This window comes from Panulirus ornatus, chromosome 20 (genome assembly GCF_036320965.1).
Source record: "Panulirus ornatus isolate Po-2019 chromosome 20, ASM3632096v1, whole genome shotgun sequence".
In the NCBI taxonomy this organism is placed as follows: Eukaryota; Metazoa; Arthropoda; class Malacostraca; order Decapoda; family Palinuridae; genus Panulirus; species Panulirus ornatus.
The window spans coordinates 283634-310145 of NC_092243.1; the positions used below are offsets into that span (position 1 = coordinate 283634).

Consider the following 26512-nt stretch of genomic DNA (forward strand, 5'->3'; position numbering starts at 1 on the left):
ATCGCCTTAATGAACCATTAATTTAACATAATATCACTAAATTCCAATTATTGGTGTGCTACTGAATACTCCAGCCTCGTTAGTCACAAAAACCTGGTTGATAATGATCCACGTAAGTATCTCACGTTGTTAACAATTCTAATTGGCAAGTAATGGTGTGGTATGCTTGCTTTCTTAGTGTCTCTTGGAGATAGTTGGTAAGACTGTGTCCTCTCTCTTCCAGGCTTGGCGAAAGTCGTTAACAGAAAATCTGTTAACTACATAGCTTCCAAGCCATTCAGTCATTAGTAAGAACTAGTAGCAAAGAAACAATTAAAGAATAATATTATAGTTATGTAGGAAACAAGAGACATGAACCAATCATTTGGTTCATCATTTATGAAAAACTATGAAGATTCAAGACAATGATTCTATGTTAAAGATCTCTGAGGATCCTTTTTTTTCTCACAAACGTGTTTACCGATGAGGAAACAACTCATGTTTCAGATGCTGTCTCGTTGCTAGGAGAAGATCTTTGTTTGCAGAATATTGACCGTGACCCCCTTTTTTAATAAATTCCACTGCAATACCATCCAAACCTGCTGCCTTGCCGGCTTTCATCTTCCGCAAAGCTTTTACTACCTCTTCTCTGTTTACCAAATCATTTTCCCTAACCCTCTCACTTTGCACACCACCTCGACCAAAACACCCTATATCTGCCACTCTATCATCAAACACATTCAACAAACCTTCAAAATACTCACTCCATCTCCTTCTCACATCACCACTACTTGTTATCACCTCCCCATTTGCGCCCTTCACTGAAGTTCCCATTTGCTCCCTTGTCTTACGCACTTTATTTACCTCCTTCCAGAACATGTGAGAAACTGCAGAAGCTGGTGACTGAGTTTGGTAAAGTGTGTGAAAGAAGAAAGTTAAGAGTAAATGTGAATAAGAGCAAGGTAATTAGGTACAGTAGGGTTGAGGGTCAAGTCAATTGGGAGGTAAGTTTGACTGGAGAAAAACTGGAGGAAGTAAAGTGTTTTAGATATCTGGGAGTGGATCTGGCAGCGGATGGAACCATGGAAGCGGAAGTAGATCATAGGGTGGGGGAGGGGGCGAAAATCCTGGGAGCCTTGAAGAATGTGTGGAAGTCGAGAACATTATCTCGGAAAGCAAAAATGGGTATGTTTGAAGGAATAGTGGTTCCAACAATGTTGTATGGTTGCGAGGCGTGGGCTATGGATAGAGTTGTGCGCAGGAGGATGGATGTGCTGGAAATGAGATGTGTGAGGACAATGTGTGGTGTGAGGTGGTTTGATCGAGTAAGTAACGTAAGGGTAAGAGAGATGTGTGGAAATAAAAAGAGCGTGGTTGAGAGAGCAGAAGAGGGTGTTTTGAAATGGTTTGGGCACATGGAGAGAATGGGTGAGGAAAGATTGATCAAGAGGATATATGTGTCGGAGGTGGAGGGAACGAGGAGAAGTGGGAGACCAAATTGGAGGTGGAAAGATGGAGTGAAAAAGATTTTGTGTGATCGGGGCCTGAACATGCAGGAGGGTGAAAGGAGGGCAAGGAATAGAGTGAATTGGATCGATGTGGTATACCGGGGTTGACGTGCTATCAGTGAATTGAATCAGGGCATGTGAAGCGTCTGGGGTGAACCATGGAAAGCTGTGTAGGTATGTATATTTGCGTGTGTGGACGTATGTATATACATGTGTATGGGGGTGGGTTGGGCCATTTCTTTCGTCTGTTTCCTTGCGCTACCTCGCAAACGCGGGAGACAGCGACAAAGTATAAAAAAAAGAAAAAAAATATATATATATATATATATATATATATATATATATATATATATATATATATATATATATATATATATATATGTATATATATATATATTTTTTTTTTGTGTGTGTGTGTGTGTGTTTGCGTGTGTAAGAAAGCGAACCGATAGAGAACCGGTCCCATGTGGCACACCACTAGTCACGTTGAACCGTTCTGGAGGCTTGACAATTAATCACAATTCATTGTTAACGGCCGGTTAACCAATTTCCTAAATACCTAAATGCATCCCCATCTGTACCATATGACAACTTAAGTTAGTATCCTTTGATGTGAAACTTTATCGAATACTTTTTGAATATCTAGATAGATGGCATCACCTGCTTTATTTTCATATCTGACAAATCGGCTTGTTATATTGCAAAGTATAATCCATGTATGATGAAAGCGTAACAGTTGGTATCACTTATTCAGATTTTCAGAAAATATTCAATAATGTTCCGCATTAAATATTACTTGCAAAAGTTAGCCACGTGGTATGGATGGGGTTGCGCTTCGGTGGGTAGAAAATTGGTTGACTGGGTTTAAACAGATCCGTGTTTCATAGCCAAGCCTCACAGTAGTAAGAAGTAACAAGTGGTGTGCCACGGAGATCAGTCTTGGAACCAGATCTCTTTCTCATATAAATTAATGACATCCAAAAGGGCTGCGTTATAAGATCCGCAGACGCTACTATGCTGGGTTATAAAGCTACAACAGAGATTGAATCTCAAACGCTACAAACCAACAAACACAGTTTTATGGGCTGTGCTCTCAGGTGCCAAATGAATTTCCATATTGGTTAGTTTAAAGTTTTATAAATCGGTAGTGATAAAAACTCGAAAAGAAGACATCAGTTAGCATGAAGATATTTCTTGTATTGAGAGACGAAGTCTATGAAAGCCGACTGTATGATTTAGATCTGATTAGCTTACAAAAGAAAAACAGAGGTGATATGATTTGACTATTAATCATAATCGAATATCTCTGATGATTTTGATCTGATCAACTATGTAAGACTAGATTTTGTCTGGTTTCGCTCGTAGTAATGAATGCAAACTCGTGGGCAATCGTGTTACTTCGATTGAGGCAACTTTTTCTTCAACATGATTTATTAAGATACGGAATGACTTACCACTTAGTGTAGATGAAAGAGCAGACTTAAACGACAGCACGTCAAGTCTGCAGCTGATACTATTTGTGTCTTATCAGTCACATAAAGTTATCTGTTTGCTTTCTTACTCTCACCCCACTACATCAGTACTTCTAACAGACAGCACTAGGGTGACTCCAGTGGTCTGTTGATGTTGTATTCCTAGCTAAAGCCGCCAACAACCACGTGATGATTAGTCACGAAACAACCAGAGCCTTGTTTTCTTCATGGTTGGTTGTTTGGGGTTTAGGCCTGTCAGCTATTATGGTCCGTAAGGCCGTCTAGTCAAACCACATCCACCAACTAAAATTTTTTACGCATTTTTCAAGTGTTAAAGATAATTCTAAGACCACTTACAACTACCACAATGCTTGTGGCTGTGTTCCCTTCACCAGTAGCCAGGTAAGATCGCAACACCATTGTCGCGTCCCCTGCCCATCCTCACACAGGATGTAATGGTTAGTGTGGTAAAAACAGACAAAATTTGACCCTAAAGCCTGTGGTTCCCACCCTGATGAACAAAGCTTGGCTCTCCTCACGCTCTCTGGAAAATCCGGAGTGTTTAATACCACCACCGTTCATCTGGGGAGGGGAAAAAAAAGATTTAGTAACATATATAAAGGAGTGCGTCTAAAGCCTCAATTTGTTTCCTCCTTATATCTCTGCTCACATTTTCCCTGCTGGGAACGGCGCCATTGTGTGATTCCCAGCGGACGAGGAAGTTGTAGGCTAGCGAGAAGTGCTTGTTGGATATTTTTTTCTCAAACCTTTGTTTTACTCTCTATCTCCTTTCGTCTCTATTTCCTGCCTACCCTTTGCTCCCCTCTTCATTTTCCTCTCCATTACAGAGCAGGGATTAGACTAACCCTGCTAGAAAAAATCTTTTGCACACTATATAATACATAATCTTATAATTAGTGGTGGTTGCTATCAGAGAGGGAGGGAGGAGGGAGGATTTGAGGCTTGGAAAGGGTTGGGAGAGTGTGATATATATATATATATATATATATATATATATATATATATATATATATATATATATATATATATATATATATATATATATATATGTATATATATATATATATATATATATATATATATATATATATATATATATATATATATATATATATACAGAGAGAGAGAGAGAGAGAGAGAGAGAGAGAGAGAGAGAGAGAGAGAGAGAGAGAGAGAGGCTTCAAAAAGGAAAAACGAAAAACAAGGACGGTGACAGAAATACACACACAAGATAGACAACTATAGTCTCTGAGCCAACCACTTAGCACATATACCTCACCTTTGCTGTGAGGAAAACTTTGATCTCCAGAAACAACGTTGTATAACTACCTTGGATTGTATTGCTGCAAATGAACAAATGGAATTATGGCATACCTAAAATAAAGGAAAGACTGAATAAACGAAATTAGGAGCGCGTAGAACTATACGCATGCGCCTTCATGTCCTCCACCCTAAAGTCTAATAGAGACCAGAAACTGAAGGAAGTGGCTCCTCCAGGAGCTGGACGTTGGTTCAGTTATCAGAAAGAGCAGGAAGACGGAATTCTGAGGAGCCTGAGGAATGTCGAATTGTCAGAGGCAGAACGAAGGTTGAGCCACCAAGAGGTAAAAGTAGCTGGAGTAAGGCGTAGTTTGCTGCAACTCAACAAAGAATGAGCTGCCAGGAGCTACAGGAAGGTTGGGGTACCAAGACTAAGAGCTAGGTGGGAAGAGCTACTAGGAAAAGCCAGAGGTAGAAGGGCCTCAACAACATTTTCCTTTACTTGCCATTCTTTATAGTAAGAATTTTTTTTTACCTTCAAAATTACATTTTCTCATTTTTTTTCTTTAGGATTATTTGTGAGCAGAAGAGATACTGTCTAACCCGAAGCTCTCCAGCTCTCTTCACTGTACTTACTCTTCCTCCTTGAATAACTCCAGTGGTTTGTTCGAGGACCAAGAGACGAGTTCCCTTGACCACTCCAACCATCATACACGACATTCTCTTTGTATCCTCCAGAATTACTCTGTGCATTTGAAAAACTTACATACACCAAGAAATGAATAAGAACATTATAGATGATATTCAGTTTAATGTTACCCATTTCCTTTAAGTTCCACTAACAATTTCATCAAGAATATTAAATCTGTGCTTCCAGTGTACCAATTTTTATCTAGAACCAAATTTACAATCTTTGGTCCCGAGAAGAGCCTTCAGATTACCATCTTCTTCATCTAAAGTCGCTCAGTTTGCCTTAATGATATGAAATCTGCCCTAAGGTCGCCCGTTAAATCCATGTAACCCAGACAAGAATGATTCTGCAGTTCCAACAAATCAGTCAACACAACAACACCAGTATTCAGTCACAAACGTCAAAATCTAATTGTTGTCAAAAAAAATATGATAACCACCGTACGATTACAGGATCCTTTCATCTAACATTCAGATTTGCATTCATGATGTTAACTACCAGATTTACCCACACAACCAGCAAACCATTCTCCAAGACTACGAAAATCTCCATGAAAGTTCACCCGATTCATTACAGCCTCCACTAACTTCACGCCAAGTATCACTTAATTTCCCGACCAAGAGCACTAAGTTGCTCTTAATGACCTCTTCATGGGCGCCAAAAACTCAGGTGTTTGCCACAACCCACAGATCAAGCTCTCTCCTTACTCTCTCCTTACTCTCTCTTTACTTGAAACAGATCCATTATTTTGAATTGAACACACACACACACACACACACACACACACACAAACGCATATATTATTATTATTATTATTATTATTATTATTATCATTATTATCATTGTTATTATTATTATTAATATTACTATTATTATTATCATTATTATTATTATTATTATTATTTTTTTTTTTTTTTTTTTTTTTTTTTTTTTTATACTTTGTCGCTGTCTCCCGCGTTTGCGAGGTAGCGCGAGGAAACAGACGAAAGAAATGGCCCAACCCCCATACACACGTACATACACACGTCCACACACGCAAATATACATACCTACACAGCTTTCCATGGTTTACAACAGACGCTTCACATGCCCTGATTCAACCCACTGACAGCACGTCAACCCCAGTATACCACATCGATCCAATTCACTCTATTCCTTGCCAACCTTTCACCCTCCTGCATGTTCAGGCCCCGATCACACAAAATCTTTTTCACTCCATCTTTCCACCTCCAATTTGGTCTCCCATTCTCCTCGTTCCCTCCACCTCCGACACATATATCCTCTTGGTCAATCTTTCCTCACTCATTCTCTCCATGTGCCCAAACCATTTCAAAACACCCTCTTCTGCTCTCTCAACCACGCTCTTTTTATTTCCACACATCTCTCTTACCCTTACGTTACTTACTCGATCAAACCACCTCACACCACACATTGTCCTCACACATCTCATTTCCAGCACATCCATCCTCCTGCGCACAACTCTATCCACAGCCCACGCCTCGCAACCATACAACATTGTTAGAACCACTATTCCTTCAAACATACCCATTTTTGCTTTCCGAGATAATGTTCTCGACTTCCACACATTCTTCAAGGCTCCCAGAATTTTCGCCCCCTCCCCCACCCTATGATCCACTTCCGCTTCCATGGTTCCATCCGCTGCCAGATCCACTCCCAGATATCTAAAACACTTTACTTCCTCCAGTTTTGCTCCATTCAAACTTACCTCCCAATTGACTTGACCCTCAACCCTACAGTACCTAATATCCTTGCTCTTATTCACATTTACTCTTAACTTTCTTCTTTCACACACTTTACCAAACTCAGTCATCAGCTTCTGCAGTTTCTCACATGAATCAGCCACCAGCGCTGTATCATCAGCGAACAACAACTAACTCACTTCCCAAGCTCTCTCATCCCCAACAGACTTCATACTTGCCCCTCTTTCCAAAACTCTTGCATTCACCTCCCTAACAACCCCATCCATAAACAAATTAAACAACCATGGAGACATCACACACCCCTGCCGCAAACCTACATTCACTGAGAACCAATCACTTTCCCCTCTTCCTACACGTACACATGCCTTACATCTTCGATAAAAACTTCTCACTGCTTCTGACAACTTGCCTCCCACACCATATATTCTTAATACCTTCCACAGAGCATCTCTATCAACTCTATCGTATGCCTTCTCCAGATCCATAAATGCTACATACAAATCCATTTGCTTTTCTAAGTATTTCTCACATACATTCTTCAAAGCAAACACCTGATCCACACATTCTCTACCACTTCTGAAACCACACTGCTCTTCCCCAATCTGATGCTCTGTACATGCCTTCACCCTCTCAATCAATACCCTCCCATTTAATTTACCAGGAATACTCAACAAACTTATACCTTTGTAATTTGAGCACTCACTCTTATCCCCTTTGCCTTTGTACAATGGCACTATGCACGCATTCCGCCAATCCTCAGGCACCTCACCATGAGTCATACATACATTAAATAACCTTACCAACCAGTCAATAATGCAGTCACCCCCTTTTTTAATAAATTCCACTGCAATACCATCCAAACCTGCTGCCTTGCCGGCTTTCATCTTCCGCAAAGCTTTTACTACCTCTTCTCTGTTTACCAAATCATTTTCCCTAACCCTCTCACTTTGCACACCACCTTGACCAAAATACCCTCTATCTGCCACTCTATCATCAAACACATTCAACAAACCTTCAAAATACTCACTCCATCTCCTTCTCACATCACCACTACTTGTTATCACCTCCCCATTTGCGCCCTTCACTGAAGTTCGCATTTGCTCCCTTGTCTTACGCACTTTATTTACCTCCTTCCAGAACATCTTTTTATTCTCCCTAAAATTTAATGATACTCTCTCACCCCAACTCTCATTTGCCCACTTTTTCACCTCTTGCACCTTTCTCTTGACCTCCTGTCTCTTTCTTTTATACATCTCCCACTCAATTGCATTATTTCCCAGCAAAAATCTTCCAAATGCCTCTCTCTTCTCTTTCACTAATAATCTTACTTCTTCATTCCACCACTCACTACCCTTTCTAATCAACCCACCTCCCACTCTTCTCATGCCACAAGCATCTTTTGCGCAATCCATATATATATATATATATATATATATATATATATATATATATATATATATATATATATATATATATATATATATATATATATACACATATATATATATATATATATATATATATATATATATATATATATATATATATATATATATATATATATATATATATACATATATGAATATACCCCTATGAGTCCACCGGGAAAATGAAACACGATAAGTTTCCAAGTGCACTTTCGTGTAATAATCACATCATCAGAGGAGACACACGAGAGAAATACAAGTCAGTTGATATACAACGAAGAGACAGCGGATGGAACCATGGAAGCGGAAGGGGATCATAGGGTGGGGGAGGGAGCGAAAATTCTGGGAGCCTTGAAGAATGTGTGGAAGTCGAGAACATTATCTCGGAAAGCAAAAATGGGTATGTTTGAAGGAATAGTGGTTCCAACAATGTTGTATGGTTGTGAGGCGTGGGCTATGGATCGAGTTGTGCGCAGGAGGATGGATGTGCTGGAAATGAGATGTTTGAGGACAATGTGTGGTGTGAGGTGGTTTGATCGAGTAAGTAATGTAAAGGTAAGAGAGAGATGTGTGGAAATAAAACGAGCGTGGTTGAGAGAGCAGAAGAGGGTGTTTTGAAATGGTTTGGGCACATGGAGAGAATGAGTGAGGAAAGATTGACCAAGAGTATATATGTGTCGGGGGTGGAGGGAACGAGGAGAAGTGGGAGACCAAATTGGAGGTGGAAAGATGGAGTGAAAAAGATTTTGTGTGATCGGGGCCTGAACATGCAGGAGGGTGAAAGTAGGGGAAGGAATAGAGTGAATTAGATCGATGTGGTATACCGGGGTTGACGTGCTGTCAGTGGATTGAATCAGGGCATGTGAAGCGTCTGTTGTAAACCATGGAAAGCTGTGTAGGTATGTATATTTGCGTGTGTGGACGTATGTATATACATGTGTATGGGGGTGGGTTGGGCCATTTCTTTCGTCTGTTTCCTTGCGCTACCTCGCAAACGCGGGAGACAGCGACAAAGCAAAAAAAAAAAAAAAGAAAAAAAAATGTATATATATATATATATATATATATATATATATATATATATATATATATATATATATATATATTATCACTGGGGATAGGGGAGAAAGAATACTTCCCACGTATTCCCTGCGTGTCGTAGAAGGCGACTAAAAGAGAAGGGAGCGGGAGGCTAGAAATCCTCCCCTCTCCTTTTTTTTTTTTTTTTTCCAAAAGAAGAAACAGAGAAGGGGGCCAGGTGAGGATATTCCTTCAAAGGCCCAGTCCTCATCCTCTGTTCTTAACGCTACCTCGCTAATGCGGGAAATGGCGATTAGTATAAAAATATATATATATATATATATATATATATATATATATATATATATATATATATATATATATATATATATAATGGGGAGGTGATAACAAGTCGTGGTGATGTGAGAAGGAGATGGAGTGAGTATTTTGAAGGTTTGTTGAATGTGTTAGGTGATAGAGCGGCAGATATATGGTGTTTTGGTCGAGGTGGCGTGCGAAGTGAGAGGGTTAGGGAGAATGATTTGGTAAACGGAGAAGAGGTAGTAAAAGCTTTGCGGAAGATGAAAGCTGGCAAGGCAGCGGGTGTGGATGGTATCGCAGTGGAATTTATTAAAAAGGGGGTGACTGTGTTGTTGACTGGTTGGTAAGGATATTCAATGTATGTATGACTCATGGTGAGGTGCCTGAGGATTGGCGAAATGCATGCATAGTGCCATTGTACAAAGGCAAAAGGGATAAAGGTGAGTGCTCAAATTATAGAGGTATAAGTTTGTTGAGTATTCCTGGGAAATCATATGGGAGGGTATTAATTGAGAGGGTGAAGGCATGTACAGAGCATCAGATTGGGGAAGAGCAGTGTGGTTTCAGAAGTGGTAGAGGATGTGTGAATCAGGTGTTTGCTTTGAAGAATGCATGTGAGAAATACTTAGAAAAGCAAATGGATTTGTATGTATCATTTATGGATCTGGAGAGGGCATATGATAGAGTTGATAGAGATGCTTTGTGGAAGGTATTAAGAATATATGGTTTGGGAGGCAAGTTGTTAGAAGCAGTGAAAAGTTTTTATCGAGGATGTAAGGCATGTGTACGAGTAGGAAGAGAGGAAAGTGATTGGTTCACAGGGGTGCGTGATGTCTCCATGGTTGTTTAATTTGTTTATGGATGGGGTTGTTAGGGAGGTGAATGCAAAAGTTTTGGAGAGAGGGGCAAGTATGGAGTCTTTTGTGGATGACTGAGCTCGGGAAGTGAGTCACTTGTTCGCTGATGATACAGTGCTGGTGGCTGATTCGTGTGAGAAACTGGAGAAACAGGTGACTGAATTTGGAAAAGTGTGTGAAAGAAGAAAGCTGAGAGTAAATATGAATAAGAGCAAGGTTATTTGGTATGGTAGGGTTGAGGGACAAGTCAGTTGGGAGGTAAGTTTGAATGGAGAAAAACTGGAGGAAGTGAAGTGTTTTAGATATCTGGGAGTGGATTTGGCAGCGGATGGAACCATGAAAGCGGAAGTGAGTCACAGGTTGGGGGAGGGGGGCGAAAGTTCTGGGAGTGATGAAAAATGTTTTGAAGGCGAGAAAATTATCTCGGAAAGAAAAAAATGTGTATGTTTGAAGGAATAATGGTTCCAACTATGTTATATGGTGGCGAGGCATGGGCTATAGATAGTGTTGTGCGCAGGAGGGTGGATGTGTATGAAATGAGATGTTTGAGGACTATATGTGGTGTGAGGTAGTTTTATCGAGTAAGTAATGAAAGGGTAAGAGAGTTGTGTGGTAATAGAAAGAGTGTGGTTGAGAGAGCAGAAGAAAGTGTTATGAAATGGTTTGGTCACATGGAGAAAATGAGTGAGGAAAGATTGACAAAGAGGATATATGTGTCAGAGGTGGAGGGAACGAGATGTGGGAGACCAAATTGGAGGTGGAAGGATGGAGTGAAAGCGATTTTGAGCGATCGGGGCCTGAACATGCAGGAGGGTGAAAGGCATGCAAGGAATAGAGTGAATTGGAACTATGTGCTATACCGGAGTCGTCGTGTTGTCAGTGGATTGAACCAGGGCATGTGAATCGTCTGGGGTATGCCATGGAAAGTTTTGTGGGGCCTGGATGTGGAAAGGGAGCTGTAGTTTAGGTGCATTATAGATGACAGATAGACTGAGTGTAAACGAATGTGGCATTTGTTGTCTTTTCCTAGCGCTACCTCGCGTGCATGCGGGGGGAGGAGTTGTCATTTTATGTGTGGCGAGGTGGCGACGGGAATGAATAAAGGCTGCAAGTATGAACTATGTACATGTATATATATGTATATATCTATGTATATGTATGTATACGGTGAAATATATATGTATACATATGTGCGTGTGGGGCGTATATGTACATACATGTGTATGTGTGTGGGTTGGGTCATTCCTCGTCTGTTTCTTTGCGCTACCTCGCTAATGTGGGAGACGGCGGTTAAGTATGATAATATATATATATATATGTTAAGGTGAAATCGCACTTCAGTAGGAGTTCAAACAATTTTATTTAGATTTGATCTTCCTATACTTGTGGCACGACATGTTTCGTGGAGACAATACACCTCATCAGGTGCCAGTACTAAACGAAGTTATTTAAATCCCAACATCACACTTGATTCCCACCGTCCAAAGCACTATCCGCTTTGTCTAGCAGTATCCGTTGTAAGGAAGAGTGATTAAGGGGTGTTACATGGTGGGGGTTGACATGGGAAACTGGGTGTGTCTTGAACAACTTTTTTCATATCGTTATTTGTCATTTCTCTCATAATGACTTTGGTTAATGCTAGGATGGGCTTTAAAATTGCATGGGGACAAATTAAAGCTCTTAGTATTTGCAATTAAGAAAGATTCAATGACGTTGCGTGTGGCATAATCAGCTAAGGGGTATAGAATGACGGGATTTTCGAGATCTATTGGGTGATAATTTTCATGACTGTTTAGCGATCGTATTTTTGTGGTCATCCTTGCGTACTGAATGACGGTGCTAATAACACCTTTTCGTTACAGTTTTTCTTGTCTGGCCTCAGTAAATATCTTTACATGTCTTGCATTTGACGGCGTAAACACTCCTAATTGTTGCATGATTTGGCCTACTTTTTGTTAAGGTCTTATTGATGGGGTTGTTCTCTTGAAAAACCTTACATCCTTGATAAAACCTCTTTGCTTTTAACGGCTTTCCTCGTGCACCATATATTCTTAATACCCACAAGGCATCTCCATCGACCCTATCATATGCTTTTTCCATATCCATAAATGCCACATATAAATCCGTCTCTGTCTCTCTGTATTTTTCACATATTCTTTAGAGCAAACACTTGATCCACATATCCTCCGCCACTTCTAAACCCACATCGCTTACCCCTGGTCTGACGTTCAGTACATGCCTTAACCCTCTCAGTCAGTACTTTCCCATACAACTTTCCAGGTACACACAACAAACCTATACCTCTATAGTTTGACCCCTCAGCTTTATTATCCTTGCATTTATTCTGCAGCACCATGCATGCATAGCGTCAGTCCTCAGGCGCAAACTCTGAAAATCCATACCAACGAATCAAAAACTCAGTCACGCCATTTCTTAATCGTTTCAATTGCTATACCATTTACTCCAGCCGCGTTTCCACAATTGATCTTGCATATGGCTTTCACGACTTCTCACTTCATCAAACCATTCTTCATGACTCTCTCACTCTGGATACCACACCGATCCAAACACCCTACGTCTGCCACCCTGTCATTAAACGCATTAAAGAATCCTTCAAAATACTCACTCCATCATTACCTTTTACCATTTTCCCTTTTTGCCTCCTTTACCGATGTTCCTATTTGTTATTTTTTTTTTTTTTTTGCACATTGCCTTCTCCGAAAAGATATTCTCCCTAAAGTTTACTGATACTCTCTTTCCCTAACTCTCATTTGTCCTTTTATTCAGCACCCGCACCTTCCTCTTCACCTCCTGCCAATTTCTTTTATATATTCCCAATTCATTTGTATTCCATTCCTGTTAGTGCCGTCTATATGCCTCTCTTTTCGCTTTCACTAACAAATTTACTTCATCTCACCACTCACTACCCTTTCTAATCTGCCCACCTCCCGCATGCCACATGCTTCTCTTGCACATGCCAGCGCTGTTTCCGTAAAATTTTTTCCATTCCTCAGCGACTCCCCTTGCTTCAATTAAAGGTCACCTTTTGCCATTCTACACTCAGTCTCTCTTTGTATTTCTTCCCACAAGTCCCTCTTCCTGGTTCACTTACTCTCACCACTCTTCTTACCGACGTCGTTTCCTCTTTTTCGAAAACCTCCACAAATCTTCACCCTCGCCTCCTCAAGACAGTGATCAGACATCACATCAGTTTTGCCTCTCAATGCCTATATTTGATTTCTATATTCATTGTTCGACTTTTCTTGGTTTCGTTTTTATGTGGCATCTTCGATGATTTCCATTTTTCTCCATATGTTCTTTAGACCAGGTTATCTCCACGATATCCTTTTGTTTTCATTAAACGATCTCCAGCCTCTTGAGACGACACATATACGTATTTACGAGTGCTTGCGATGAGACTTTGACAAAGGTAGAGTTTGCTCGTAGTGTTCACCGTAGGATAATATAGAGGTACGAAGAACGAGTCGTGTGTGTTTCGTGTCATCAAGTTGCGTGTGAGGAGAGGTTATATGTTTGTGTATTGAAAGCCAGCTGCTTACGTGTGGGTGAGGCTGCATGTTAAGACAACTGCCTGGACCAGAGAGGACACTTGACATCCGCTAAAGTGCTAGCTCAGTGCTAGTAAATCAGGCCACCAAACGAAATTCAGTTCCTGATGTTAGAAAAGGCTTGAACTTAAACCTTGAGTACCCTAGAAATGAACCGCTGGTCACTAATGACGTCTTTGCTGTGGCTGGAGTGAAGGAGAAAGAATAGTTTGTTGAGCTCTGAAAGAATGTAGCCTTTATATGCACTCACTCTTGCACACAATTTTTCCGATTTTTTTTTTTGAAAATTAACACCTTATTAACAGAATTTTTGCCATAAAGATTCAGTCAGTTTTAGATTGTTCAATACGCTTTAGAAATCTTTATGATATTTCCTACAGCTGAAATGTGCTTTAAATCACTTGATTATGATGGTACGATCCTTGAGTACGACAATGCAACCCTTGGGTAAATTGGACTGATCTTGAAGTTAAACCTAAATGGTCAGGTAAGAGGTCAGGCTAGCACGTGCAAAGATCTAACAGTCGTACTGAAGGGTTCTAGAAAAACTGAGACACTATTAGTGGTTCATCTTGATCGACGGCAAGAACTGCAGTCTTCATCATCAGGATGATCGACCCCGCGTTCTCCCTCTTCTTCTGATACCGTTTGTTTGTTAGACTTTCTGTTTCCAGCCTTTATCTGGGGCTGTCCCTCTGTTTCTATACTCAAGCCTCTTTATGGTATGTTCCCTTAATCTTTCGCCTTCCATCAATTTATGAAATTCTGAAATCTTTATCTTCTGCAGTTTCTGAAGTGTTTTTAAGAATTTCTAGGGTTGGAGTGGGGGGGTGGTTGGTATCAAGTGAATGGATGAAGAGTTAAGTAAAGAAGGCTTTGAATAATGTTTGACCGAGCATTTGGGAGAGTGAGAGGCGTGCATTGAGTAGAACAAACAGGAACATTTTAGTATACAGAAGGCGAGATGCTATTAATGGGATGAAGCAAGGCATATGAAGCGGTCAAGGAATGGTCTGTGGGGCTTGTCTGTGGATGGGAAGGCTCTGGTGTGGTGCATTATGTAAGACAACGAGAGAGACGATACCAGTCCATGAGGCCAGTGTTCATGACTGCGTGGCTGTGGCGGGAATGACAACAACAAATTATCATTATTGTTTTATTATTAGTATCATTATTGTTATGATTGTTATTATCATTTTTCTTATCATTACTATAATCATTATCTTTGTTATTTGTAGCTAATCGGAAAAAATGATAATGTTCCACGATCCATCAAATAATGCCAATACTTAAGACCAGTAGAAGGCCAGGTGGTGCTCATGAAGCAGTGAGGGAGATGTGTCACTTTTTATCTTTGCTTTTCGCTGTTGGTTAAGCTGTGTTTTAGCTGATAGTGTTAGGGAAGCTGCTGTCAGTGAGAATTGCTTTAGTTAGCTTGGTATGTAGCGTAGAACACACATACAGAAGTACATATGGAAATAACATGTATATAGAGGCACAAAACAGGTTCAAAGTCCCCTCTCCTCCCGGACACACACACACACACACACACACACACACACACACACACACACACACACACACACACACACACACACACAAGTAACAGGGAAACAGGTAATGACAAACATTTTTTTTTTTTTTTTACAGTAAAGCAGAGAAGCGATGAGTTTCCCACTGTGGCTTCTCAGAGCGACAACGGGGGCACCATAAGAAACGCCTCCCTCATCATAACCACACACCCACTCCTGCTATACACAAGAACCTCCTCCCTTACACCAACAGCACACTTTCTCGTGGCTGACCTGGCCACTTTGATATTGTTATGTGTGGAAGGATATCAGTAAGAGCGAGCAAGATAACGTGTGTGTTGCTTTTATACCAATAAACTTTCGTGGACATCGCAGTGTGGGTCCCCCAGCATGGGCCTCCCAGCGTGGGTAAATTGTCAGTTAAAGAACAAGTAATCAGGCAGCGGGAGGAGCTACGGAGGATGTTGTGCGGTCATACGAGGAGCTGAATGACAAGCTCAAAACTGTTTTTACAGTGGAAGAAATAAAAGCCTCAAAACCAGTGAGTTGGAATGGAGAGAAATATTGGAACACTTAGAGGAGGAGACTAGCAGAATACTAAAGAGTCTTGACCCATACAACGCTAATGATCCTATTGAAATAACTCCATATGTGCTGAAGATGTCTCTACATAAAGGTATTATTCCAAGAATGTGAAATATAGTAAAGGTCACACACACACACACACACACACACACACACACACACACACATATATATATATATATATATATATATATATATATATATATATATATATATTCTTTTTTTTTTTTTTTTCATACTATTTGCCATTTCCCGCGTTAGCGAGGTAGCGCTAAGAACAGAGAACTGGGCCTTAGAGGGAATATCCTCACCTGACCCCCTTCTCTGTTCCTTCTTTTGGAAAATTAAAAAAAAACAAGAGAGGGGAGGATTTCGAGCCACCCGCTCCCTCCCCTTTTAGTCGCCTTTTACGACACGCAGGGAATACGTGGGAAGTATTCTTTCTCCCCTATCCCCTATATATGCCGATGAGCCTCCCCTGGACTCTCTTCTCAGCTATATATATATATATATATATATATATATATATATATATATATATATATATATATATATTTTTTTTTTTTTTTTTTTTTTTTTTTTTTTTTTATACTTTGTCGCTGTCTCCCGCGTTTGCGAGGTAGCGCAAGGAAACAGACGAAAGAAATGGCCCAACCCCCCCCATACACATGTACATACACACGTCCACACACACAAATATACATACCTACACAGCTTTCCATGGTTTACCCCGGACGCTTCACATGCCTTGATTCAATCCACTGACAGCACGTCAACCCCTGTATACCACATCGCTCCAATTCACTCTATTCCTTGCCCTCCTTTCACCCTCCTGCATGTTCAGGCCCCGATCACACAAAATCTTTTTCACTCCATCTTTCCACCTCCAATTTGGTCTCCCTCTTCTCCTCGTTCCCTCCACCTCCGACACATATATCCTCTTGGTCAATCTTTCCTCACTCATTCTCTCCATGTGCCCAAACCATTTCAAAACACCCTCTTCTGCTCTCTCAACCACGCTCTTTTTATTTCCACACATCTCTCTTACCCTTACGTTACTTACTCGATCAAACCACCTCACACCACACATTGTCCTCAAACATCTCATTTCCAGCACATCCATCCTCCTGCGCACAACTCTATCCATAGCCCACGCCTCGCAACCATACAACATTGTTGGAACTACTATTCCTTCAAACATACCCATTTTTGCTTTCCGGGATAATGTTCTCGACTTCCACACATTTTTCAAGGCTCCCAAAATTTTCGCCCCCTCCCCCACCCTATGATCCACTTCCGCTTCCATGGTTCCATCCGCTGACAGATCCACTCCCAGATATCTAAAACACTTCACTTCCTCCAGTTTTTCACCATTCAAACTCACCTCCCAATTGACTTGACCCTCAGCCCTACTGTACCTAATAACCTTGCTCTTATTCACATTTACTCTTAACTTTCTTCTTCCACACACTTTACCAAACTCCGTCACCAGCTTCTGCAGTTTCTCACATGAATCCGCCACCAGCGCTGTATCATCAGCGAACAACAACTGACTCACTTCCCAAGCTCTCTCATCCCCAACAGACTTCATACTTGCCCCTCTTTCCAAGACTCTTGCATTTACCTCCCTAACAACCCCATCCATAAACAAATTAAACAACCATGGAGACATCACACACCCCTGCCGCAAACCTACATTCACTGAGAACCAATCACTTTCCTCTCTTCCTACACGTACACATGCCTTACATCCTCGATAAAAACTTTTCACTGCTTCTAACAACTTGCCTCCCACACCATATATTCTTAATACCTTCCACAGAGCATCTCTATCAACTCTATCATATGCCTTCTCCAGATCCATAAATGCTACATACAAATCCATTTGCTTTTCTAAGTATTTCTCACATACATTCTTCAAAGCAAACACCTGATCCACACATCCTCTACCACTTCTGAAACCACACTGCTCTTCCCCAATCTGATGCTCTGTACATGCCTTCACCCTCTCAATCAATACCCTCCCATATAATTTACCAGGAATACTCAACAAACTTATACCTCTGTAATTTGAGCACTCACTCTTATCCCCTTTGCCTTTGTACAATGGCACTATGCACGCATTCCGCCAATCCTCAGGCACCTCACCATGAGTCATACATACATTAAATAACCTTACCAACCAGTCAACAATACAGTCACCCCCTTTTTTAATAAATTCCACTGCAATACCATCCAAACCTGCTGCCTTGCCGGCTTTCATCTTCCGCAAAGCTTTTACTACCTCTTCTCTGTTTACCAAATCATTTTCCCTAACCCTCTCACTTTGCACACCACCTCGACCCAAACACCCTATATCTGCCACTCTGTCATCAGACACATTCAACAAACCTTCAAAATACTCATTCCATCTCCTTCTCACATCACCACTACTTGTTATCACCTCCCCATTTACGCCCTTCACTGAAGTTCCCATTTGCTCCCTTGTCTTACGCACCCTATTTACCTCCTTCCAGAACATCTTTTTATTCTCCCTAAAATTTACTGATAGTCTCTCACCCCAACTCTCATTTGCCCTTTTTTTCACCTCTTGCACCTTTCTCTTGACCTCCTGTCTCTTTCTTTTATACTTCTCCCACTCAATTGCATTTTTTCCCTGCAAAAATCGTCCAAATGCCTCTCTCTTCTCTTTCACTAATACTCTTACTTCTTCATCCCACCACTCACTACCCTTTCTAAACAGCCCACCTCCCACTCTTCTCATGCCACAAGCATCTTTTGCGCAATCCATCACTGATTCCCTAAATACATCCCATTCCTCCCCCACTCCCCTTACTTCCATTGTTCTCACCTTTTTCCATTCTGTACACAGTCTCTCCTGATACTTCTTCACACAGGTCTCCTTCCCAAGCTCACTTACTCTCACCACCTTCTTCACCCCAACATTCACTCTTCTTTTCTGAAAACCCATACTAATCTTCACCTTAGCCTCCACAAGATAATGATCAGACATCCCTCCAGTTGCACCTCTCAGCACATTGACATCCAAAAGTCTCTCTTTCGCACGCCTGTCAATTAACACGTAATCCAATAACGCTCTCTGGCCATCTCTCCTACTTACATAAGTATACTTAGTATAATCTCGCTTTTTAAACCAGGTATTCCCAATCATCAGTCCTTTTTCAGCACTAAATCTACAAGCTCTTCACCATTTCCATTTACAACACTGAACACCCCATGCATACCAATTATTCCTCAAACTGCCACATTTACTCACCTTTGCATTCAAATCACCCATCACTATAACCCGGCTCGTGCATCAAACGCTAACGCACTCATTTAGTTATATAATATATATATATATATATATATATATATTTTTTTTTTTTTTTTTTTTTTTTTTTTTACTTTGTCGCTGTCTCCCGCGTTTGCGAGGTAGCGCAAGGAAACAGACGAAAGAAATGGCCCAACCCCCCCCATACACATGTACATACACACGTCCACACACCAAATATACATACCTACACAGCTTTCCATGGTTTACCCCAGACGCTTCACATGCCTTGATTCAATCCACTGACAGCACGTCAATCCCTGTATACCACATCGCTCCAATTCACTCTATTCCTTGCCCTCCTTTCACCCTCCTGCATGTTCAGGCCCCGATCACACAAAATCTTTTTCACTCCATCTTTCCACCTCCAATTTGGTCTCCCTCTTCTCCTCGTTCCCTCCACCTCCGACACATATATCCTCTTGGTCAATCTTTCCTCACTCATTCTCTCCATGTGCCCAAACCATTTTAAAACACTCTCTTCTGCTCTCTCAACCACGCTCTTTTTATTTCCACACATCTCTCTTACCCTTACGTTACTTACTCGATCAAACCACCTCACACCACACATTGTCCTCAAACATCTCATTTCCAGCACATCCATCCTCCTGCGCACAACTCTATCCATAGCCCACGCCTCGCAACCATACAACATTGTTGGAACTACTATTCCTTCAAACATACCCATTTTTGCTTTCCGGGATAATGTTCTCGACTTCCACACATTTTTCAAGGCTCCCAAAATTTTCGCCCCCTCCCCCACCCTATGATCCACTTCCGCTTCCATGGTTCCATCCGCTGCCAGATCCACTCCCAGATATCTAAAACACTTCACTTCCTCCAGTTTTTCACCATTCAAACTCACCTCCCAATTGACTTGACCCTCAGCCCTACTGTACCTAATAACCTTGCTCTTATTCACATTTACTCTTAACTTTCTTCTTCCACACACTTTACCAAACTCCGTCACCAGCTTCTGCAGTTTCTCACATGAATCCGCCACCAGCGCTGTATCATCCGCGAACAACAACTGACTCACTTCCCAAGCTCTCTCATCCCCAACAGACTTCATACTTGCCCCTCTTTCCAAGACTCTTGCATTTACCTCCCTAACAACCCCATCCATAAACAAATTAAACAACCATGGAGACATCACACACCCCTGCCGCAAACCTACATTCACTGAGAACCAATCACTTTCCTCTCTTCCTACACGTACACATGCCTTACATCCTCGATAAAAACTTTTCACTGCTTCTAACAACTTGCCTCCCACACCATATATTCTTAATACCTTCCACAGAGCATCTCTATCAACTCTATCATATGCCTTCTCCAGATCCATAAATGCTACATACAAATCCATTTGCTTTTCTAAGTATTTCTCACATACATTCTTCAAAGCAAACACCTGATCCACACATCCTCTACCACTTCTGAAACCACACTGCTCTTCCCCAATCTGATGCTCTGTACATGCCTTCACCCTCTCAATCAATACCCTCCCATATAATTTACCAGGAATACTCAACAAACTTATACCTCTGTAATTTGAGCACTCACTCTTATCCCCTTTGCCTTTGTACAATGGCACTACGCACGCATTCCGCCAATCCTCAGGCACCTCACCATGAGTCATACATACATTAAATAACCTTACCAACCAGTCAACAATACAGTCACCCCCTTTTTTAATAAATTCCACTGCAATACCATCCAAACCTGCTGCCTTGCCGGCTTTCATCTTCCGCAAAGCTTTTACTACCTCTTCTCTGTTTACCAAATCATTTTCCCTAACCCTCTCACTTTGCACACCACCTCGACCCAAACACCCTATATCTGCCACTCTGTCATCAGACACATTCAACAAACCTTCAAAATACTCATTCCATCTCCTTCTCACATCACCACTACTTGTTATCACCTCCCCATTTACGCCCTTCACTGAAGTTCCCATTTGCTCCCTTGTCTTACGTACCCTATTTACCTCCTTCCAGAACATCTTTTTATTCTCCCTAAAATTTACTGATAGTCTCTCACCCCAACTCTCATTTGCCCTTTTTTTCACCTCTTGCACCTTTCTCTTGACCTCCTGTCTCTTTCTTTTATACTTCTCCCACTCAATTGCATTTTTTCCCTGCAAAAATCGCCCAAATGCCTCTCTCTTCTCTTTCACTAATACTCTTACTTCTTCATCCCACCACTCACTACCCTTTCTAAACAGCCCACCTCCCACTCTTCTCATGCCACAAGCATCTTTTGCGCAATCCATCACTGATTCCCTAAATACATCCCATTCCTCCCCCACTCCCCTTACTTCCATTGTTCTCACCTTTTTCCATTCTGTACACAGTCTCTCCTGATACTTCTTCACACAGGTCTCCTTCCCAAGCTCACTTACTCTCACCACCTTCTTCACCCCAACATTAACTCTTCTTTTCTGAAAACCCATACTAATCTTCACCTTAGCCTCCACAAGATAATGATCAGACATCCCTCCAGTTGCACCTCTCAGCACATTGACATCCAAAAGTCTCTCTTTCGCACGCCTGTCAATTAACACGTAATCCAATAATGCTCTCTGGCCATCTCTCCTACTTACATAAGTATACTTATGTATATCTCGCTTTTTAAACCAGGTATTCCCAATCATCAGTCCTTTTTCAGCACATAAATCTACAAGCTCTTCACCATTTCCATTTACAACACTGAACACCCCATGCATACCAATTATTCCCTCAACTGCCACATTACTCACCTTTGCATTCAAATCACCCATCACTATAACCCGGTCTCGTGCATCAAAACCGCTAACGCACTCATTTAGCTGCTCCCAAAAATATATATATATATATATATATATATATTTTTTTTTTTTTTTTTTTTTTTTTTTGCTTTGTCGCTGTCTCCCGCGTATGCGAGGTAGCGCAAGGAAACAGACGAAAGAAATGGCCCAACCCACCCCCATACACATGTATATACATACGTCCACACACGCAAATATACATACCTACACAGCTTTCCATGGTTTACCCCAGACGCTTCACATGCCTTGATTCAATCCACTGACAGCACGTCAATCCCGGTATACCACATCGCTCCAATTCACTCTATTCCTTGCCCTCCTTTCACCCTCCTGCATGTTCAGGCCCGATCACACAAAATCTTTTTCACTCCATCTTTCCACCTCCAATTTGGTCTCCCTCTTCTCCTCGTTCCCTCCACCTCCGACACATATATTCTCTTGGTCAATCTTTCCTCACTCATTCTCTCCATGTGCCCGAACCATTTCAAAACACCCTCTTCTGCTCTCTCAACCACACGCTCTTTTTATTTCCACACATCTCTCTTACCCTTACGTTACTTACTCGATCAAACCACCTCACACCACACATTGTCCTCAAACATCTCATTTCCAGTACATCCATCCTCCTGCGCACAACTCTATCCATAGCCCACGCCTCGCAACCATACAACATTGTTGGAACCACTATTCCTTCAAACATACCCATTTTTGCTTTCCGAGATAATGTTCTCGACTTCCACACATTCTTCCAGGCTCCCAGAATTTTCGCCCCCTCCCCCACCCTATGATCCACTTCCGCTTCCATGGTTCCATCCGCTGCCAGATCCACTCCCAGATATCTAAAACACTTCACTTCCTCCAGTTTTTCTCCATTCAAACTCACCTCCCAATTGACTTGACCCTCAACCCTACTTTACCTAATAACCTTGCTCTTATTCACATTTACTCTTAACTTTCTTCTTTCACACACTTTACCAAACTCAGTCACCAGCTTCTGCAGTTTCTCACATGAATCAGCCACCAGCGCTGTATCATCAGCGAACAACAACTGACTCACTTCCCAAGCTCTCTCATCCCCAACAGACTTCATACTTGCCCCTCTTTCCAAAACTCTTGCATTCACCTCCCTAACAACCCCATCCATAAACAAATTAAACAACCATGGAGACATCACACACCCCTGCCGCAAACCTACATTCACTGAGAACCAATCACTTTCCTCTCTTCCTACACGTACACATGCCTTACATCCTCGATAAAAACTTTTCACTGCTTCTAACAACTTGCCTCCCACACCATATATTCTTAATACCTTCCACAGAGCATCTCTATCAACTCTATCATATGCCTTCTCCAGATCCATAAATGCTACATACAAATCCATTTGTTTTTCTAAGTATTTCTCACATATATTCTTCAAAGCAAACACCTGATCCACACATCCTCTACCACTTCTGAAACCACACTGCTCTTCCCCAATCTGATGCTCTGTACATGCCTTCACCCTCTCAATCAATATCCTCCCATATAGTTTACCAGGAATACTCAACAAACTTATACCTCTGTAATTTGAGCACTCACTCTTATCCCCTTTGCCTTTGTACAATGGCACTATGCACGCATTCCGCCAATCCTCAGGCACCTCACCATGAGTCATACATACATTAAATAACCTTACCAACCAGTCAACAATACAGTCACCCCCTTTTTTAATAAATTCCACTGCAATACCATCCAAACCTGCTGCCTTGCCGGCTTTCATCTTCCGCAAAGCTTCTACTACCTCTTCTCTGTTTACCAAATCATTTTCCCTAACCCTCTCACTTTGCACACCACCTCGACCAAAACACCCTATATCTGCCACTCTATCATCAAACACATTCAACAAACCTTCAAAATACTCACTCCATCTCCTTCTCACATCACCACTACTTGTTATCACCTCCCCATTTGCGCCCTTCACTGAAGTTCCCATTTGCTCCCTTGTCTTACGCACTTTATTTACCTCCTTCCAGAACATCTTTTTATTCTCCCTAAAATATATATATATATATATATATATATATATATATATATATATATATATATATATATATATATATATATATATATATATATATATAAGGAAGCGCTGGACTACAGTCCGCCCTCCCTGACGAGCGTGGTCTGGAAGGCACTGGGAAAGATACTAGGAAAGCAAGTGGATCCCATCCTACAGTGAACTTACCTAAATGAGAGACAACATGGTTTTACGGAAAGAGGGTCATGTGTAGATTATTCATATAGGAATAACTGTCGACCAATAATGGAGCAAGGGTTCACCTGTAACGAGATCAATGATTGATTTGTTTGTAAGTCGGTTAAATTGATTGTTCTGTAATGCATAACTGGGTTAATTTTCGAGGAGGGCAAGGAAGTGGAAGTACATATGATAATATACAGTGGAAAGGAAACTGATTAGATTAGATACTGTTCGGATGAGTTCATTTCTGTGATCCAGTCTAAGGGTGTGATGAATTCTCGAAATACACAAAGTTTAACTTTACAACGTATGTCGAAAAGTTAGTCATTGGCCCTCACTCTCGTCATGCACCGTACTCTGATCTGCTTGAAGAAGGCTTCGTCTTGTTATTTATCTACTTTTTATATCGTTCATTATCCTCCTCTGAGTAGTGGTTAATATCGCTAGCTCTGAATCTCTCGGTCGTGTTCGAGTTCCCTTCTAGGCAGCCGCATTAAAATCACACTAACTTCATCCTTTCTCTGAGTCTCTCGATTTGTGGGTACCTGGCATAAGATGAGTAAAATGATTTGCAGAAAGAGATCCTAACTGTAGCAACGAGTTCTCGTGATCGGTGCCGTTTTGTTATATATCTTCTTGCAAGAAGTGGTCGGTGAAGGGCAATCGTCACAAATATGCCGTAGATTGCAGTTCCTTACTAAATGAAACACATCGTTAGTTTTGAATTGGGTAACTTTAGAATCATGGTATGTAATGTGTCAACAAATTATGCTCTTTTATTTTCTAACAATAATTCAGCTTACAAGTCATGATAACTTTACGTTAGAATAAGCTCTCAGTGTATTACACATTGTTTTAAGCAAGTTCATGATTATTAGCTTAAAACTCAGAATGTGACCAGCATCCAGGCTTTTAGACCTTCCTTATTACAGTAGACTACCCACAGTTGTGACCATTTTCATGTTGATGGGCTGTACCATGATGATCAGCTGGGCCCACTCCATGTGATGATGTTACCGGTAGTGTTTCCCTCCTGCAGCCTGGTTCTCGGAATGGACAGTGGTTCGTGGCCAGGCGGAGCTCCCTTGCCTCGTGCCGCTCCCCAAGGACCCCAATGACAAGCCCCTCCTAGCTCTCTGGTACAAGGAGACCCAACCCACCGTCCCTATCTACAGGTAGGTCATGTATCTGTGTACTCAACGCCCTTTAGTGAAGATCAAGACACCGTGTACATCCCTATCCCATCCATTCCTCGTGGGTTGTACTCCACCATCCCCATCTACAGGTAGATAATTCAAATCATTATTAACCGCTTCCATATACCAGTGTTGCCACTGTGTACCCATCGTAGCTCTGTCCTTTATTTACTCAACACACATCGAATCCAGCAGCAAGTACCTTTAGGCTATTGTAGACTCATCATACCCCTATGTAGGATCGAGACTCTCCAACGTCACTGTCACTTGGACCTGTGTGATACATTAATATACACCTTAGTGTTGTGGCGGGTGACGACCCTGCTCTTCAGTCCATCTTGCGTTTGATTTGCATTACTGACACAACTCACAAATAGAATCATTCTTGGAAAACATAGACTAGAACATTGACCAGAACACAAGATGAATCGTCAGGACTATAATGTAGGACCTGTCACTTTCTTTCTGTCATCTTTGCTAGGTTTTTCTCACTTAACCTAGAAGTTGCTATCATTATGACCTATGTGTTTAACACGAAATCTTCGTTATTCCTTTGATAAATGCTCCGTAATGACAACAATCAGAAAAGTTATTGAGCTGCAGAAATGAACTAGCTGTGTGATGGTCACTGATTCCTTCCAGTGATTCTAAGATTATTCTCTCTCTCTCTCTCTCTCTCTCTCTCTCTCTCTCTCTCTCTCTCTCTCTCTCTCTCTCTCTCTCTCTCTCTCTCTCTCTCTCTCTCTCTCTCTCTCTCTCTCTCTCTCTCTCTCTCTCTCTCTCCACGTTCTTTCTGTTCCTCGTTCTCATATTCTGTCTGAAGGTATGTCGTTGACTATGCATTATTTCCTACACTGATGACAGTTTCCAGGAGTTTTCACTGTTTAACTCTCGAAGCTTGAGCATATGAAGCCATTGTTATGAGAGGCTATTGACGTTTACGGCAGCACAGCTGTGATGTACTGGTATTG

General features: G+C 41.3%; 1 protein-coding gene across 2 annotated transcripts in view; it reads left to right on the forward strand.

The window, feature by feature from the left end:
• Nucleotides 1–26512, forward strand: part of LOC139755833 (nephrin-like) — a 237367-nt gene that overhangs the window by 81980 nt on the left and 128875 nt on the right. For both annotated transcript variants that reach the window (XM_071674438.1, XM_071674439.1), the window contains exon 2: nt 25385–25520. In XM_071674438.1, the coding sequence (XP_071530539.1) occupies nt 25385–25520 (136 nt within the window). The remainder of the gene's footprint in view (nt 1–25384; nt 25521–26512) is intronic.